Source organism: Phalacrocorax aristotelis, chromosome 1, assembly GCF_949628215.1.
Source record: "Phalacrocorax aristotelis chromosome 1, bGulAri2.1, whole genome shotgun sequence".
In the NCBI taxonomy this organism is placed as follows: domain Eukaryota; kingdom Metazoa; phylum Chordata; class Aves; order Suliformes; family Phalacrocoracidae; genus Phalacrocorax; species Phalacrocorax aristotelis.
Window position 1 is genome coordinate 212,210,393 of NC_134276.1, and position 19,841 is coordinate 212,230,233.

Below are 19,841 nucleotides of genomic sequence, written 5' to 3' on the forward strand. Positions count from 1 at the left end.
ATGCAAAGCTTTTATTAAAATTGTTGGGAACTGAATTTCTGTTTGTCTGGGCCTAGATACTTTTGGTCTTCCCCCTTGGTCTGTCAGGCCCGTTGTTACCTCCAAGACCAGATCAGATCCTTCTTGTTTGTCCATATTTATCTTCTGTATCATCAGAAACCTCAGGATAAATATTTAAAGCTATAAGTTTAAAGTTAAACTGCTTGGCTGCACAAATCAGTAGAATGCATGGAAGAGGAACAGAATGATTTGTTCTAAGGCAGCTCAGTTCCCCAAGTGTTAAGAGCAGCAGTCTTTCTAAAAACTAATTATTTTGAGCTTCAGTATTGGGCTAGTAAGAAGAACTTCTCATAAGGGACTCAAAAGTTCCCTTCTTTTTTGTTTTGCATTGGTTCATGTGTATTTCTGCATACACAGCCTGCAATAGTTACATTTTCCTGCCATGTTGCATTACATTTAATAACAGTGAGTGCATATATAATTTCATTTCCATCAGATGGACACATTAGGGCGGTGAGTCTATGAGCAAAAATAATAGACAGTTTGAAATTATTGTGGTATATGTGTTTTGAAGCTCTGATTCACTGTGGCTTCATAGTTAGCCTTAAATTATTGGGGAAAAATAGTGTTTCAGTTCTTTGTCCTATATTGTATTCATGCTGTCTCAGACAAAATGTCAGCATAGAAACTGTATTTATTGAATCAATGTTAAATTGCAAATCTAGTGTCTTTTTATAGTCATGCAGTAATGTGTCTGTATTAGGCTCTTGGTTATACTCCTGATGATATCCTGACCTCTGCTGGTTTGAGGATTATCAGTCTTCTGTCAGCAGCATTTGAATCTTTGCAATTTTCAAGATGCCATTCATAGGATAATTAATGTGTCATGTTCATGTAGGCTAGCACTAAAAGCTTTCTGTGCTGTATCTTTTAAAGTCACTTATTTGGCAGACCATTTATGCTTTACTTTTGCCTTACTTGTGAATTTAAATATTCCGAAGTCATGCTTTCATTTAGTTTGCAACTTATGTAAAGGGTTGTATATCCTTGGGACTTTTGACTCTTGTTCATGTAGATTCATAGACATTCTCTTCTTCATATACATTCCCATAAAGCTTAAGCTGGGTTTGCTGTGTGTGTATATTAATGTACATAATACTTTTAGAACAGGCATTATTACTGTGAATGCAGAGTAATTTCGATGTTTCATTACCTTGCTGGGCATTTGGTGGCTTAAATACATTGAATCATTGTCATACGTTATGAACTGCCTAACCTTCAGATGAATCATACGGCACATCTGAGATAAAAATAGGGGAGGAAAGATAATCTAGAAGAGAAGAGAGGACAGAGGACCGCAGGAAATCTGCAGTTTGTCTGTCTGTTTTTGAAGTGCTGTGGAATGCTTTCTAAGTCATTGTCAGTTTGTTCGGTTTTGTCTTTGGTTTACTTGATTATAAATTCTCCAGGGAACTGTTCAGTGAGCTCTGGTTTTGTCTGAGGCTTCTGGTAAAGCATTACTTTAAGCCTCAGCCCTAGCACACTTGGTCTCCAGGAAGGTAGAGTGCTGCACAAAGATGGATGCTTGCCAGCTTAACTTCATGCTTTTTTGCTTTTAGTAGTGTATTATTTACTGACACAAGAGTAAGAAACCACCTCTGCTTCAGTTGGGGATTCTGTTATTCCCAATGGCAAAAATACTTCAAAGTGTAAAATGTGCTCAGAAGACAGATAAATGGATTTTTTTTTTTTGTGGTGGTAACTACATGGAGCCTGCCTGAAAGAGCGGCAGCAGCATCCATCGACTCTGCAATGAACTGTGTCAGATCTACCCATGTTTTCAGTGTTGCATCTGTTAGACATGAAAGTGAACATAATTCAGGATGGGAACAAAATAGCTAAAAGTTTTCAACAACTGAATGCAGAAATAATTGCTGTTTCGACTACAGTAGCATCACTTGAGAGTTGGGATAAATTGACACGTAAGACATAAAAGCTTGAAAAAACATACAGTTGAAGTGAGTTTCTGGCTCAAAAGACCAAAAATCTTGAAAGTAGATCAAACATACAAGACAAAAAGACTGTGGGAGCAGATAGTTTTTTATTTTTCTTACCAATTACCTGAACAACCTGTTGAGGGCAGAGACCTTTCCTGACTCAATAGCAATGTTATTCCTGTAATCTAAACTATGCCTAGAGAACATCTGCTTTAGAGATGTTAAAAATGTTTGTTTCTTAAAGATGTTGCAAGTGTAGAGGAGAATAAGAAACAATGTTGTGACACCTATGAAACATGGCAAGCAGTAGTTTTTCTACAGTCCCCACTAGCTTAACTCCTAAGAAGGTGTTTTAAATAATTAAAAATAATAAAAAAAGGCAAGTGATTGAGGTATTACAAAATACAGCATGAAACCAGAACAAGAATGTGGGCAGTTGATTGCAACAAGAATAGTTGAATAAGTTAAGGTTGAGAGAGTAGAGGCACTTCTTTCCCCATATCTTTCTTATACTTATGTCAGGCTTACGTCGGTTGGATTCAAATAAAAATAACTTAAAAGAACAAAACCGACTTATTTCCAGGACACTTTATGGACTGAATCATGGTTGGTGTGGACCTAAACCGTCATCAAGTCATGCTTCTGCATGTGTAAGGCTTTGGGCTTCTGGGTTAAAGAAGTCTTTTGCCCATTTTGTTGCACTGATAGCCAAGAAAGAATGCACAAATTCTGATGAGTAAAAGCTAGAAGTAAAATTAGAATTCTATTGAGACAATAAGTAATAATTTTCTCTTATATTTTCCCCCAACATTTCAGATGCAGTTAATGAAAGTATTAATAAGTTTTCAGTATCCTGCAGAGCTTCTGAAATTAAACTCTTACATTGTTACCGGATTGCATCACTAACCAAATGAAAGAGAATATCCTTCCTGTCTTTATTAAGCTCTGGATTTGAAGTTGGAGGTAGATGGGCTGTCTGTTACAAAACACCTTAGTATTTGTTTATATTTCTCTTTGAAGAGGAAGCAATAGCCACACACATGTATTTTTCTGCTTTAGCTTTTCCAGTGTTGATCCTCAGGTCCAAAACATTATGGAAGTTGAAATAGTGTCATTAACTATTAAGTGTGTTTTTAATTTTTTTTAACTTTGCAATATAATCAGAGACACTGTGCCAACTTTACAGTATGTAAAACTGGACTGTGAAAATACGGACAAAAAATCTTATAATTGGAGCCAACAAAATACAGATTTTTGGTTGTGAAGAGCCGAAGTGCCTTGAAATTCCAGGGACTAAAATAGTAAATTCTAAGTGCTTGTTTGGTTCCCAAATTGAAGAAATTGGTGGCAACTGTAGCAAGGTTTTCCTAGGCAGAATGGCAATTTTTAAAGTAGTAGGGTTGTTTTAAGCTTTTAAAGCTGCATATAGTATAAATAATGCACTGAATTAACATATTTATTATGTTATATGTTATACTACTTGATATAACTATTTATTTGAGAAGATAGGGTTTGTCTTATGTTGAATTCTCATTTTATTACTTTGTTACTGAAATATTCTTGCCAGTAATATAATTTAAGAAAGTAGATCTTACCTTCAGAAGAAATCAGTGATGTTGAGATATAGGACCATTTAGGTAAAAATGTACCAAGCCAAGGGTGAGAATTTTAGCAAGGCTTTTAATATCCAGAATTTGTCACACTTCTGCTACTGCACTGGTGCTCTTGCACGCACTCGGTTTTGTTCATGTACTTTGTGCTTTTTTAACATTCACAGAATTGTAGAATTGTTTGGGTTGGAAGGGACCTTAAAGCCCATGTAGTTCCACCCCGCCCCCCCTTGGTCAGGGAGACCTTCGACTAGACCACGTTGCTCAAAGACCCGTCCAACCTGACCTCAAACACTTTCAGGGAGGGGGCATCCACAGCTTCTTTGGGCAACCTGTGCTAGTGCCTCTCCAGCCTCATAGTGAAGAATTTCTTCCTAATATCTAATCTAAATCTACCCTCTTTCAGTTTAAAACCATTACCCCTTGTCCTATCACTACACTCCCTAACAAAGTGTCCCTCCCTATCTTTTCTATAGGCCCCCATAAGTACTGGAAGGCTGCTATAAGGTCTTCCTTGAGCCTTCTCTTCTCTCGGCTAAACAACCCCAACTCTCTCATCATGTCTTCATAGGAGAGGTGTTCCACCCTTCTGATCATCCTCATGGCCCTCCTCTGGACTTGATCCAATGGGTCCATGAGCTTCTTATCTTGGGACCCCAGAGCTGGACGCAGCACTCCAGGTGGGGTCTCACCAGAGCAGAGTGGAGGGGGAGAATCACCTCCCTTGACCTGCTGGCCACACTTCTTTTGATGCAGCCCATCAACCAACACCTCCAAGTTCTTCTCAGGACTGGTCTCAATCCATTCTCTGCACAGCCTATATTTGTGCTTGAGACTGCCCTAACCCACGTGCAGGACCTTGCACTTGGCCTGTTGAACTTCACGAGGTTCTCACAGGCCCACCTCTCAAGCTTGTCAGGCCCCTCTGGGTGGCATCCCTTCCCTCCAGCGTGTCCACTGCGCCACACAGCTTGGTGTCGTCAGCAAAGTTGCTGAGGGTGCACTCCATCCCACTGTCCATGTCTCTGACAAAGATGTTAAACACCACTGGTCCCAGTACCGATACCTGAGGAATGCCACTTGTCACTGGTCTCCACTTGGACATCAAGCCATTGACTGCAACTCTCTGAGTGCCGTTTAAGATGGGATGATTTGTGTGGTCACTGGAAACCAGTAGCTAATTGTGAGTAGGGCAAGTCTGAGTAAAGATCGTAATTTCAGAGTCAACTGACTTTTAAAGTGTGCGGCAGGAATTATTTGCCTGAAAATTTCCTGAGGATAAGAACAAACTGAAGTTTTCTGTACTTGCCAAAAATGCGTAGAGAAGAAACTTATATAAATCTTGTACTAAAACTCCTCTTACAAAATACAATTCTTTACCTAGTGCTGAGAATAAGGGTCTGTGCTTGTTTTTTACTTGGCTGTTTTTTTGGATGTTTTAAGTGAACTGATTACTCTTTGTTACTGTTCTTAGATGACTGGATAAAAAGCTGATGATGCTGTGTTAAACTTTTTCTGAATATTTTTAGAAATACATAAATAAATGTATTAATCTTGAAAAGATTAAAAAATTCTAATTTCTTTCCAGCAAAAGCACCTTGAAATTGAAAGAACTACAAAATGGCTTAAGATGTTGAAAAGCTGGGAAAAATACAAGAATAGTGAAAAGGTAAAGTTATGCATGGTTTTCTTCATTAGCTATCACTTCTGAATGAATCTATAACCTTAAATTAGATTGTCTCTGTCTGAGATCTAGCAAAAAAAAAAAAAAAATCACACTGAAAGAAAAAGGCTTTTTATTTTCCCAAAATGCAATAATACATAATAACCCAAGAATAATAATAGTTCCAGAAAACTGGTGGTCAAATGCAAGGAATTTTAAGGGCAATGTTGTGTAGGCTCTCTAACATATTCATAGTAATAATTGCATTGTGCTTGCAGTCTGTGGAGCGGATGAAGCATCAGACCTTCTTGTCTTGCAGAGAGCTAGACGTTGTATCTGGTTTATGCTTTGAGAATGTGAAGGGGGAAGAAAAGAAAAATCTTATAAACTTGAAAAGAGGGGGCACTTTTACATGGGTATAGCTGAATTCTTCAGGAATCATAAATCCCCTTTCAAGGGTTATGAATGTTAACTTTCCTTTTTTTATATTCCTTTTATGTTGGGTATTATATTGATGAAAGTTACTCTTTGAGTTGTTGGTGGCATCTTACTAAGAACTATGAGGGCTTTTTATTATTAATCCTCTTCTACGGTTTCCATTTTTTTTCCTTTTTTGCAGCCCAGGCTTACTGAGGGGCCTAGGATAGCTTGCAGTCATGGATCAGTGAAAACTGCCTTGAATAACTCTCCAAGGAAACTGATTAGTCATAACATGGGACATATAGTTTGATGTTTAAATTATCACGCTTGCCAGCACAGATGTCTTAGGATATCCCAGTGTACCTGGTTGCTTTGTTAAAAGGAGAATTGCACTGAGTACGTTGAAGTTAAAAAGGATAGGAGGCCGTTCGGTGCCCTGTCCCCTTTGGGATGTCTGTTTTTTTCTGTGAATACAATGCAACATTCATAATCTTCAAGAGAAGTGAATTTTTTTATGGTATGAATGGGATCTACTTTTGAATAGAATACTTTATACCTTGATGGGCTTTTTTTGTTTTGGAGGAGTATGGAAGAACTGAAATATGCTGGCAGCTACTTAACAGTGGCCAGAAGTGCGACATTTCTTGACTTAATTTAATTTAATAATTTTTTTTTATTTCCTATGTGAAGCTGCAGGTGAATTTTAAGGAAGTGAATGGCCCATAAATTTATTAATTTTAATTGCTTTTGGGATTTTTAGTTACAGGACTATTTTTATCCGACTTGGACAACAAATAATGGTCTGGGGGTAATGACAGAAAGCGGTTTATGTTAGGTATGCCATTAAGTACTAAGTGCTTCTACTGTCTTTAAAAGCTATGTAGGGATTTTCATGTGAATAGTTTATTTGCTGGAATTGTTGTCTTAAAATTATGGAATAATTTCAATTGGGGAAAAAAAACTTGCTGGAGAGGCTGTATTCCCAACACTCTCTTCTGGGGAGGTTTTCATAACTCTTCTTGTGGCCATTTGGTGGATAATGAACAGAATATGAGGTTCCCTAATTCAAATTCCCTCTTCTTCTCAATAGGGCTTAACACTTGCATTTTCTGTTGGGGATTCCGTTGGTATTTGCTGATGCTGTTGATCCACCTGTATTCTGCTGAGGACTAGAGGACAACTGTTACGTGCCCCGGGTTACTGCCTGGATGACTGGCCTGCAGCGTTAGCTTACTCCCTCACTAGTCTCTTGTTTTAGTGAATTATTCTGTGCAAAGTGGAAAACTTTAAAGGGACAGATTGAGACCAGAATACTTGTCAGCCTGCTGAGCAGGGAACTGAGATACTACAATTCAAGTAGAGGGGGAAATTTACTCAGCATGTCCTCTACTCATCGTGTCTGCTTTCTACCTTTGGTTTGGAGACTAGGAGCTGTCTCGCACTTTGCTTTTGTTAAAAATACCAAAGCCAGTGTTTGATGTTTTTCAGGGATTTAACTAAGAAGCTAGCGAATTCATTTTCTCTAAATATGAATTGAATGCATGAAAAAGTAATAATTTGTTTCCCAAGTTTGTTTTACAATCCTACTTTCTGTCCTGTCATCTTCTCTGGAGTGAGAAACTAGAGGTCATAACACTCGTGGCTTTGTTTCTTTACTGTGGCAATTGGGTGAAGATCAAGTATGTTCCCAAATCAAAGGGATGATGAAAAAACTTGTATAACAGCTACTTTGTTTGCAGAGAGAATATTAAACATGACCTTACAGGTAACACAATAGCTATGTGTTGTCTAAGCAGCAGCGGTCTTCCTCTTACCATCAGTGATGTCAGTCCATGATACGCTGATTTAACTGAATAATTCTGTGTTCACCAAACATGCAGAAGGTACAGCAGATCAGCTGAGCAGAAAGAGTTTCAGTTCATGTAACAAATTATAGGCTGAACTATAAATAGTTGCAGGAATAATTCAATATGTTCATAAAGGGGATGAACTTTGCTTGAGGCTAGGAAAAATATTCACTGATTGTTGAACTCTGGTGGAGCACATGAGCCTTTAAAAACAAGGGTGTTTTCCTTATTCTTTCTTGCATCTTATGTGGTAAGTGAACCACAACATACAGAATTAAGAATCAGCGCCCTCCTCCTCCCGAGCGTGCAGTCAGAAGTCAGACATGATTTGTCACTGCTCTTTATGGAAGGCCTGGTGGTGTTCTCAGGGTTGTACAAAACTCACCAATAACGGCAGGTTTTATCTGAAAGTGTGTTGGAAGAATGCACCAGCTTTCCATGCTCGCCTTCTTGAAGCTCAGAAGCAGAGAGTTGCAAGAAAAATTCCTGACTCTTGCTTTCTGTCTTCACTTGATCAGATAAGGTGATTAACGCTGGAGGAACAAATTGCTAAAGAAAATGAACAGCCTGTATCTTAGAAGACTCCTTTCACCTGACATTCCCAGGTCTGGACTGGTTTCTGAGCAGTCAGACTGCTCCTGAAATCGATGTTGTTTAGAAACAGCACTGAAGGGAGCATTGCAGCAGCAACAACAGTAATAGTGTTGTAGGGTGATAGAGTATAATTGCAGTGATGGCTTGGTTTTGGAAAATGGTGTACTTGAGAGGTGCTTGTGCTCTTAAAAAGAGGGCAAGGGAGAGCTGGGGGAGGTGATGGGCCCAGAGATAGAGCAGATATGCACAAAGTACAGGACTTTAGACAGCCCATTTGTAATGAACCTTCATAATATACAGCCGAGAGAGTTTTGGCTTGAAGAAATCTGTTCATACTGTATACATACTGTAAATGAATCTATATATTTGATTACATTATCCAAAACTGTCATACGCTTAACTGCAAAATACAGTTTTCATTTAATACTCTTGCAGAGCTGCCTATAGGCTGCTTCCTTATTTTTTTTTCCTTCATAACTTCACAAGGAGAATTGATGAGAAAATACTAACACACTGATGTATGTGCATGCATGTGAGATGCTTCAATTTACATCTTCCCCTGATCTTTACTGCAGAAGAATATATTGAGAAAGAGATGGGGAATCTGGGAACTTCACACTGCTGTTCTATTAGAACTTCTGTGCTTAACTTAATTTAAAAAAAAAAAATAGAGAGGGTGGAGGGGGAATGGAGGGCAGCAATGTGTAACCATGAGGAACCAGAAAGAGGTGGAAGAGTTGTCACATTGAGACTAGGAACATGCTGGTCTCTACCGTATTTGAGTAATGATTTAGAGGTAATGAAGGATGATATAATGAAAAGAACACAGGTACAACTCCATAACCATGTATAAGACTCCTTGATTATTATATGATTATTTAGGCATCTTTTCAGTGAAGTCATGATCATTCTTACAGACGCCAGCCTCTGAATTGCTTAACTGCCCTGGTGTCTTTGCGTGATTGATATTTGTCTAAACAAAGCTTTCGCCTCCCCATCAGTCACTTCTTACGCAGGAAGTGTCAGAGAGCAGCAAAGTTCATGTTTCAGTGTGGTCTTTCTCCAGCTTATGCTTTTATTTCCTGTTTGTATTCTACTGCTTAATAATCCAGGGTACAATCAACCACCACAGATCGTAAATCCTCCCTTGCTTGGTATGATCATAACTTTCAGGAAAGATTAAATAAAACGTTATAGGCTATATTCCCATTTGAGTTTTTCCACTGAAGTATTTCTGTCTTTCACTGTCTACGTTCATCTATCTGTAATTGAAGTTTCCTGAATTGAGAGGGAAAGGAATAAGAGAAACAATCAGGGTAGCTGGCAATTTCCAGCTGTTCTGGCATTCACAGAGAGTATGATAATAAAATCTCCACTTATTTTGGAGTCTCAACACAGGGCCTTAATGAAGAACCCTCTCTGTATTTCTGAGATTTTTTGAATCAGTTTGAACAACTCTTGTATTTGCACTTTTTCATCCTTTTACGCAACCCACAGAAGTTGAAGAACCTCTAAAGGCAGCAGCCTTTATAAATATACTTTCTTTTCATTATAAATATACTTCCTCATGAGACTTCAGATTTTAATTCTTATGCTTCTCATCACTTATTCTTTCTGAGGTGGCAGAGTCCCTCTGCTGCTTGTGCAGCTCTTCCTGACGTAACTGAGAAACTTCTGTTTTCAAGAACACCAGTTTTATGTCTTGCAGTAGCAAGAATGCCAGTTCCCACTCTTCAGACTAGCGCTGTGTGATAGCAGCTTCATTTCTTGTCCAGGAACTAGCTGGGTTTATGAGTGAGAGACTGGGGCAGGGGAAGGAAGAGGAGGTTGTATGTTTTCCAGGTTTTTTGCATGGAGGCCACATTGAATGTTGGATGTTATAGACTTCATTATTGGAGATGATAGCTAATTTGGAATATTTTGAATTTGAGAGGTGTTTTTCCTTCTTGCTTTGTAAGCTTTTTACTTAATTCTTTATAGTCTCTTGTTTCACAGTTACAGGTCCAATTTCTTTTTTCGTTAGAAGCTCCTTATGAATTCACAGGTGGTAGGGTCTCATCTACTGTCCTCTTGGCCTGTCTATGTCAGGATCATCTATGTTGGTAATGATTGCAAGAGTTTGACAACTGTTCTTGGCTGAATATCATCTTAGATGCGATATAGAACTTGAACATGTGTTTTTCTTTAAGTTGCGTTTATGTAATTACATCTACTGAGGATTACTTTCTTTTTTGTGTCCTATGCTGGTGGAAAGATCCCAGATTCCATAATATCATTCTTTGAATTATGCATATTTTCATACAATGATTATCTGAACTCTGAGTTTCTATATTTCTATTATGTTTTGAGCTATTATCTTAGGAAAGCCTTAATTTTAAAGAATTTATTGAAGACTGACTAGTTGTTTCATCTGTAGAAGAAAAAGTAAAGTAACTTGCGGAGTTTTCTACTACTTATTTTAATTATTAATTCAGAGAGAACAGAGTAGAAGATTAAGGTTCTACAAGTATATAGACCCAAACCAGGGTTTTTCAACATATTTTCAACCTTGTACTACATAAGGAAATAAAAGACAGCAGAGGGCAGTAGTATGGTACTTATGGTAAAGATATTCAGTTAGCTAATAATCAGTTTGTCCATTTATATTTTCTTTAACTGTTTGTTGACTGAATGATTATCAGAAATGAGTGTTGCTGTGAAGTATGTGCGGGTTCCTCCCCAGACTCCCTGAGATCCAGTGCAGCTGTGTCATTTTTCACACAGGATCACAGGATTGTTGAGGTTGGCAGGGACCTGTGGAGGTCATCTGGTCCAACCCCCCTGCTCAAGCAGGGCCACACAAAGACAGTTGCCCAGGACCGTGTCCCAATAGCTTTTGAGTGTTTCCGATGATGGAGACTCCACAACCTCCCTGGGTAACCTGTGCCAGTGCTCGGTCACCTTCACAGTGACAAAGTGTTCCCTGATGTTCAGAGGGAACCTCCAGCGTTTCAGTTTGTGCCTGTTGCCTCTGATCCTGTCACTGAGCACCACTGAAAAGAGCCTGGCTCTGTCCTCTTTGCACCCTCCCTGCAGGTACTTATGTCCATTCATAAGATTCCCCTGAGCTTTCTCTTCTCCAGGCTGAACAGTTCCAGCTCCCTTAGACTTTCCTTTCAGCGGAGATGGTCAAGTCCTTTCATCTTATATAGCCCTTTGGATTCTCTCCAGTATGTCCATGTGTCTCAGTTACCAAGGAGCCCAGAACTGGACACCGTACTCCAGGTGTGACCTTACCACTGATGAGCAGAGGGGCAGGATCACCTCCCTCAACCTGCTTGCAATACTTTTGGCTAACACAGCCCAAGCTACCATTAGTCGTCTTGGCAGCAAGGGTACGTTGCTGGCTCATGTCCGACTTGGTGTCCACCAGGACCCTGAGGTCCTTTTCTGCCAAGATGCTTTCCAGCTGGGCAGCCCCCAGCATGTACTGGTGCATGGGGTTGTTCCTCCCCAGGTGCAGGACTTTGCACTTCTCCTTGTTGAACTCCTTGAGGTTCTCATCAGCCCATTTCTCCAGCCTATTGAGGTCCCTGTGGATGGCAGCATGACCCTCTCATGTATCAGCCACTCCTCCCAGTTTTCCACTGTACATAAAATTATTCACACTTGTTTCCACGTTACCGTTTGTGTAATGGAGCCCATGCCATGAAAGGTTCTTTTCTTAAGGTACATTTCTTTCTTGTATATTGGGCAGACAGTGAAAGTCTTTAGTCTGGTGTTCTGCTGAGTCTGTAGGCAGAAATCTTGTAATGACGTGGGATGTCTGAGAGCTTTTTTCTCTGCCTAAATAAAAGAATAATTGGAACAGCAGAGTCAGCTGGATGCAGATCTAAAATGGTTTGCAAGAAGCTCCAAATGTTATTTGGGTTTATTCTGTCAGGTAGTGCAATAATTCTGATCTTAGCTACTGAAAATGTTTGCTTTCCTTCTGGTGTGGTTTTTGGGGTTTTTTTGGTATAACTGTTGTGGGCTGCTGAAACTGCTGGTCTCTCTGTCCTTTCCACTCTTTTTGAAGTTATTTGCCAACTCATTTTTTCAAACTTTTCTTTTAAAAGTGCTTCCACAATGTTCTATCACAGTTTTTACTTACTACTTCAGGGGCTCTTCTAGTGTTTGGCTGTTTTAGTCTGGGAAGTACAGAAGATGAGAAAAATGTAAATGCCATAGACTCCTCTGAAATGGGTTGTTTTTCTCCTTCTGTGTTATCTCCTGAAAAAAAACCAAACCAAAAACCCACAAAACCCACCAAAACCCCACACTTAGGATGGTTTGAATTTGTTTTAATTCTATTTTGGTAAGAAACTATTATTACAAAGGCTTATTTCTGACCTTTGATGTCCACCTGATCTTCTCCCAAAATATTCATTTAGAACAACACTGGTCCTGAGAATTTATTCTTCAACCAGTTCTCTTCATTAATAACCTTGTGGTTGTTGGAGACATCTGAAAACAAGTTACAAAATTATAATTAACTGACAAAAATGTTTGTTATCAATGTACACTGCTGCTGGTCTGAGGAATACAGCTACATGTCACTGGGGATGTATAATGCTGCATTTTTTTTTTTTTTCTTTCAAATTCCCAGAGAAGATATCGCAAATTTGGCTCATTCTGCTTTCCGGTAGACAGGCTGATCTCTACTCAGGGTGACTCCACTGCAGTTGGTGTTGCTTGGCTTTCAAAAGACTGAATTATCCTCTCTTGCAAGCAGTTATCCTTGCACTCACTGAAATTCTCCGTGTGAGCTGAAGTCTGGATATACACCTATAGAGAAGGGTGCTTTGTAGCACTATATGCTGTTCTTTATTTTTTACAGAAGAAACTGTAACCATATAACTGTGCTTGCACTGGAAGTGTTGCTGTTTTAGCATTCTTAATAATATTAAGGCAGCATTTTTTTTTTAAAGCACAATATTTTCTTTGTGGACAGCCTCCAGGATTGCTGTTGCATCTTATACAAGTTTAAAAATTTTCATTTGAAAATGGGACAGGGATAAAAGTCATAACCGTACATGTGTAAGAGTTACACATTCTAAAATCCATACACAAATCCTTGCTGGCATTAAAGACATCTTCAAAGATCTGATATATCCCAAACAGCAGGAGGTTTGCAAATATACTGCAATGAGGTGTTCATTAATCTTCCCAAACTGGAGATGTGAAATATTGTGAAAAAGAAAGAAGGATCCTGTCTTTGAGGAGGACGTTTCTTATGTTACAAACATAGTTTTTTAAAAATAAATTTTTCAAGGAAGTGATAGCTTTGTCAATTGAAATTTTTAAGGTCTAACTTTCATTGTAGGTTAAATGCAAAGAACAAATTGTTTGGGAAGCAGTTGTGCGTGTTTTTTATTCTCTGTTATATCTAGTTGTCTCCCTGTGCCTTCATTAAAATAATGGTGAAAACAGAACTTCAGGAAGGTTTATTTTCCTTCTTAGAGTTCTCTGGTTTTCCTTTTCTTAGAAATGTTTCCTGAAACATGGTAACATTTTTTTGTGTGTTTTTAGAATTACTAGGATTCAATTGCTCTGAGTCTTTGCTTATCTTGAATCTCTCCTGGCTGAATAGAGCCAAGACTTCAGACAGCTAGTCCATCTTTCTCTGTTTAGAGGCTCTTTTTGCTCCTATATGCTGCACCATAGATACAAATCAGAAGAGAACTGAGGAAGACAGTTGTCAGTGCTCCTGAATTTTTTTTCAGATCAGCCCAGTAAGAACCAAACCGCTGAATGAGAGTGCAAGAGCAGTGACATGTCAGAGGCAAGACTGATAAATAGTTTATATAACGACTCTAGTTACGCACAGGTACTGAGTTATCCCCTTCTGACCTGTTTCTAATACAGGCTTTATGTGTCAGAACAGAGTGTGTCAGGAATGGGGAGTTTTAATTTTCTATTTCACAGCTAAAAATCACATGCAGTGTTGGTAGGTTGTTCTGTATTCATAGAAACCGTAGCTAGAATATCTTTTGTATGTTGTTTTTGTGCAAGTGTTTTGAGTTTTGAAAACTGAAGATTGGTTTAGAAATATTATCTGAAATCTGTTAGCTTTAGCAATAGCATATCCTGGGGTTTTTTGGTGATTTTGCATATTTGCTGTGCACACATATGTTTCAGTCCACTGTTGCAGTTTTACAAGAATTCAAAAATCAAATTACTTTTAACTGCTGATCTTTAAAGCTTTGTGATATTTATTGATTGCCTTTCACCAATCCCATTTATAGTTTGTAATTATAGTGAGTTATTTGTGGCTTGTCCTGAAAAATTGTGTTGCTAAGAATCTGATTTTTGGGGGGTCTAAATTACAAGTTTTGGAGTAGTCTTTCCAATATTTGTAGAGTAAGTGCTGCTCAGCAGAGGTGATACAATTTTGATAGGCCTTCCTACATACTAAAGTCCTGGCTTGTAAGCAGCACCTGTGCAGGGTGATGTTTTGGCCTCTGTGTCCATTTTGTTCACTGTGCCTCTGCTGATTCTGTCCCCGGAGGTCCCAGATGGTGTCACCGGACGCTTTCACTCCCTCAGAAGATACTGGAACGAACACTTTGTCCCCAGCAGATCATCCCTTTGCTAGGACAATTGATGTAATTGCATTTTTCTCTTTAGCGTGTTGTGTGTCACTGTTCCTCATGTTCAGAATGTTGTCGATTGTACTGCATTTATACATTCTTTTCTTTTTACAGTTTCACAGGAGAATTTATAAAGGAATCCCACTGCAGTTCAGAGGGCAAGTCTGGTCTTTACTACTTGATGTCCCTAAAATGAAAGAAGAAATGAAAGACTTCTATAATGTGAGTTTGTAGAATTTCCACTTAATAGTATCCCAGATTTTTTAATTAATAAGAGTATAGGCTTTATTAAGCTTTTGCTGTTATGCAGTGTTTGTTGTAAAAAAAAATCAGAAATCGCATTGAACTCTATGGCTTGTTTTAGCTAGGAAAAAGGCTATGTATTGAAAAGCACTCTTCCAGCTTATTTTTTCGTACTGTAATTCATGTAATTAATTTGATCTTTCCGTTTCTTTTCCCATTCTCAAATACTTGCAAAAGCCCTTTGAAAAGCAAACCCAAACAAAATAAAACACCAGTAAGAGGACAGAACCTCTGAAACTACAGCTCTTTCAGGAATGTCTATTAAGGAAGCATCTTGTTAGCTGAATATCAGTAAGAGGAGTTCCAGTATTCTGGAGGGGATAGAGATTGGTGCTTTAATCTCGTGAAAGCCAGAATAAGCTGGCTATCTTCTGCCATCTCATCTCCAAGTGAAGCTTAGATATCCCTTACAAAGCACTGTCTGGTTACTTGATTGTATTCTCAGAGGTGCACCTGATGACAGGATGTTACCCCACAAAATTCTGCAGGCGTAAATTGACCCCTGTAGGCATATCTCCTATTTAGAATACAAAGAAAACAGCTATGTCTTCCCCCTGCCAGCCCACATCCCCACCTGAGTAGCAGTTAAAGCAACCTCTGAATTACCGTGGTTACATTCCTCTAAATTTTTCCCTACTAACTGTACTTTTTCTGTGTGTGTGAATACAGCTGATGGCCATCAGAGGTAACCTTCGGACCCAAGGCTGGAGAGTAAGGTTCATGTGCAGGCTCGTAAGCTAGGCAGAAGGGGAATCGAATCCTTTAACATTCTGTCTTTTCCTCTCTGTCTCTCTGCTGAAGGATTGTAGGGAGACTTTAGCTAACAGAAAGGCAATTTAGTACTGTAGAGTGTTTGAATTTTTCCCCACAGGAATTTAAGTGTTCACTGCCTTTGAAAGAAATAATGTCCAGAGTTTCAAGGAAATGCATGGCTTCTTTGCTTTTTGGCATTTTCTAATAGCACTTCTTTTGGAGCTGAGACTTTGGGCCTGAGTAGACAGTAATCTTGTAAGGTCATGAAAGAAGATCAATGTTGACATTGATGTTATCTAAATTTTTGGTGTCTGTGATCTTCCTCTTAAATTATTTATCGCTCTTTAGTTTGACAGGCTCCTCTTTCTGACTATTATATTTTGTTTAACTCTGTAAGTAAGACTAGTAGTAGATCCAAAAGCGATAAAGCAGAATTCATGCTGAACAATGTAGTTGTGGGAAAGCATAATGAGTAAAACTAGAAGCATTTAAAAACAGGAATTTATCTTCAGAGATGATTAATGCCATCTATTGCTCAGTGCAAAACAAGTGTGTTTGTAGTTTAGGCAGAGAAGTAGGGTTTCTTCCATCATTATCCTAGCTTGTTTATTTGCAATAAGCTCATTTTACTGCTTGCCGTTTTTCCCATTTCCCAAAGTGATATTAACACTCCTCATTACAAGTATCACTTACAAATTGCACACCTTAAAATTAGAAGGAAATAATGCGCATTTGCTGTAAGTCAAACAGCTACTTTCAGTTCTCTGTGCAGGGCAATTACCAGTCCTTATTCTTCTGTTCTTTCCGTGTCTCAATCTCTAGGTGCCCTTTCTTTTTACTCACGCTAGAGGCTCCTGTGATGGCAAGGACTCAGGGTGCTTCTTTTTTTCTATATTCCAACAAATCATAGGCTCTGGGTCCTTAGGCTGCCTGAAAACTATAAATTTTCTCTTCCCTTCTTTTCTCTCTGGGGGCAAAACATTCCAGATGTTAGTATTTTAAATTACACTGAAAGGTGTGTGAAGCTGTGATTGTCGTTAGCGTTGTGCTGGTTAATGGCTGCTACCAGTTGGTTCGTTGATTTACAAGTAATTCCTGATATTCCTGAAGCTTCGGGTTGTATTCAACAGACTGAACGGATGTTACTGTTTCCCATTTGATCTCTTTGTTTTTCTTATTTTTGTCTTTAAGCTGTTTTGTTTTTCTTGCAACCAGAATCTGTAGAGTTCTGCCTTTGATTGTCTGTGGTGTTCTCTAATAATGCCTTCTCAAATGTAATGCTTTGAAAATATCTTGTTGATTCCACTTAGAAGTATCTTGCAAACTCAACTTTTAGGGACAGAAGTGGGAATGAATGAATGTCAGGAGAAAATTATTGTAAGTGCGAAAAATAAGGTGGCAATCTAACCTCTGCAGGCTTCCTAAGTAGTCAATTGCAAAATTGTATTTAATTATAAAATGTTAAAGCAAGTGCTAAAGTAGAGGTATTCTACAACTAAATTAGATTGGAACAGAAGGACAGAGGAAATCACTAGAGAAATGTCCATTATCTATACGATAATAACTGGCAGCTACGTAGATATTATTTCTGCTTAGACAAAAAGGCAGAAAAAGTATGAAAACCATACAAGTCTGGAGCACTTGCATCTCAGGTCCTTGGTCCTGTCTTCCTCCAGTGATGTGCCTACCTGAGAAATGGCCATTAGAAATTTAAAATGCTGAAATGTAGCCTTGAATATGGGTAGAGAGTGGTGTGTCACAAAAATGGGTAATATGGGATTAGCCTTTTTACATCGATACTGCGTGAATGTGTCTGCCTCTGTAGAATTCCTATATGTATATGCTTATTTTGGAAGTTAAAATTATTGTGAGTTGCTATTCTATATAAAGTCAGGCAGGTTTTGGCTGTTTTAGCACTCACAGTTTTAAACTTAATTTCTGTTCTTTCCTGTTTTCCTAGAAATTGAAGTGTCAAGCAAGAGGGTCTTCACCAGATATTAGGCAAATTGATCTTGATGTAAATCGAACATATAGAGATCACATCATGTTTCGAGACAGATACGGTGTTAAGTAAGTAGATCAAAAGGTTTTGTTTTGTTTGTCTTAAAACTAGCTTCCAATTTGCCTCGAGCCTCTTTGACCTATGCAAGAATATCGAATGTAAGCTCCAGACTTTCAAAGTAGGGCTGTCTGTGCGATGATGTAATTACCGTTACTAGCACAAAACCAGATGGTCACTTCCAAAGAACTAGTTTTCCCTCGCGATGAGGTGGTCAGTAGCATTCCAAAGAAAATAATTTCTAAACTGTTCTCATCTTGTTTCATATTTAATTAAACCAGTCTCAGATATTGTAAGTACAAAAGCATGGGAATTCCAAGCTAATAAATTAATTAAGATTTATTATCCAATCATTTTATTTAACTGTGTATTTTCAAAAACAAAATAACTTTTTGCATCTCTAATAACTAATCTGCCCAGAGACCTTAGCCTTCCTTTGGATTTTATATTCCTCTTCTAGTATCTAATTCAGAACCAAATAAAGCAGTATTTTTAGATGTAAGCATTTAATTATTTACAAATGTAGGCCTTCATGCTTTTGGATTTCTTCAAAATGTAGTTTTCTTGGGGATTGGATGTTTTTTTTAACTGTCATTGGATGAGGAATATTAGGCAGCTGTCATCTTTAAAAATGCTCAGTAGTGAAATAAGTGGCGATACAAACAGCTGCATTGTTGCTAGCTTGCAGCATCAGCACCCTGATGAGATGAACAGGGTATTTTTTTTTTTCCTTTCTGGGACTACATTAGTTCAGTTTTTAGTCTCTTTTTCATTCCAAGGGATATATTCTGTGGTAGTCTACTGTTTTCAAAAAGCAATAGTCAGAGCTGTGGACTTCAATGTGATAATAAAATAAACATTTTCTTATATTAGTATTCTAGGTATTTTGTGGACAGATTTCAAATATGGGGAGTTTCTGTAGTGGCTGCTATACAGGATGGAGTACAAAGTAGAAATTCCCAAGATGAGAGCTATTTTGTGCAGCTGCTGTGGTTTAGATATATTTGCACAGTGCTCTCTATACCTGAGCTGATGTGCCTCACCTCTTGGTAGTACTGACACAGTGCCACACAAAAATGGCTCTGCTGCTTCCAGGCCTCAGTTAGTTTTTATGCACACATTTTAGGTGTTAGCAGAAGCTTGCTACTCCGTCGGTTTGGGGTTAACGCAAGCAGAGCCAGCTCCAGTCCCTGTTGTAGCTGCGTTGTAAGCATGCCCTCAGAGTCCACAGGAAAGCCTTTGGCTGCATAAAGCAATTTCACACTTGGAATAGATCTTGGAATTACTGTACATATATTATGCATTTCCAGTGATGCCTCGATGAAAAATTCAGAAACCATTTCACACAGCAATGAAATAAAGTCCCCCAGGTAAATCAATAGCTTGTTTGACTTTTAAGTAGACTGTATGTCTTTGAAGGTTCATTCTTTTGCAGGTCTTTAGTGGTATCATCTAGTGTAAATAGTACTAAAATTACCATTATTTTATGTATCTTACTGTGAATGAGATTGAGCTCTTATGCTGAGCTCTTATGAGTTTCATATGGCCAACTGAAGATATAGAAGGTTCCTGTGGGATCTCTTAGTTTGTCCTTGTAAAATAAGACTCCAGCTTCATATCTAGAACTTTAGGTTACACTTTGATTACTGAAAAATAGCTAAACTTGAGTTCTGCAAGAGGGCAAACAAAAAAATGCCATGATCTAGATGTTTTGGCAAATTTTTCCAGGTATGCGTCCTCTTCCTAATAGAAAGTCGCAGCTTTTTGCTTATACTTTCTTTTTTTTAAACCTGCTAATTAACTATTTCTATACTTTTTGACAAGTGACAGGCAGAGGGAATTTCACTGGACAGAAAAAGGACAGCATGCAAAACTCAGCAGTTAAATTTTAGTCATTTTAGTTGTAGATGAAAGTAGGCATTTGGATTTCCAAAGTCTTTCCCCAACAAATCACAAAAAGTAGGTGTGAGTTTAAAAATTCATC

At 38.4% G+C, this 19,841-nt stretch overlaps 1 protein-coding gene across 11 annotated transcripts in view; it reads left to right on the top strand.

Annotated features, from left to right (window-relative positions):
- USP6NL (USP6 N-terminal like) overlaps positions 1-19,841 on the top strand; it is a 129,598-nt gene that overhangs the window by 80,670 nt on the left and 29,087 nt on the right. For all 11 annotated transcript variants that reach the window (XM_075081623.1, XM_075081616.1, XM_075081622.1 and 8 more), the window contains 3 exons: positions 5,196-5,276; positions 14,857-14,964; positions 17,759-17,868. In XM_075081623.1, the coding sequence (XP_074937724.1) occupies positions 5,196-5,276; positions 14,857-14,964; positions 17,759-17,868 (299 nt within the window). The remainder of the gene's footprint in view (positions 1-5,195; positions 5,277-14,856; positions 14,965-17,758; positions 17,869-19,841) is intronic.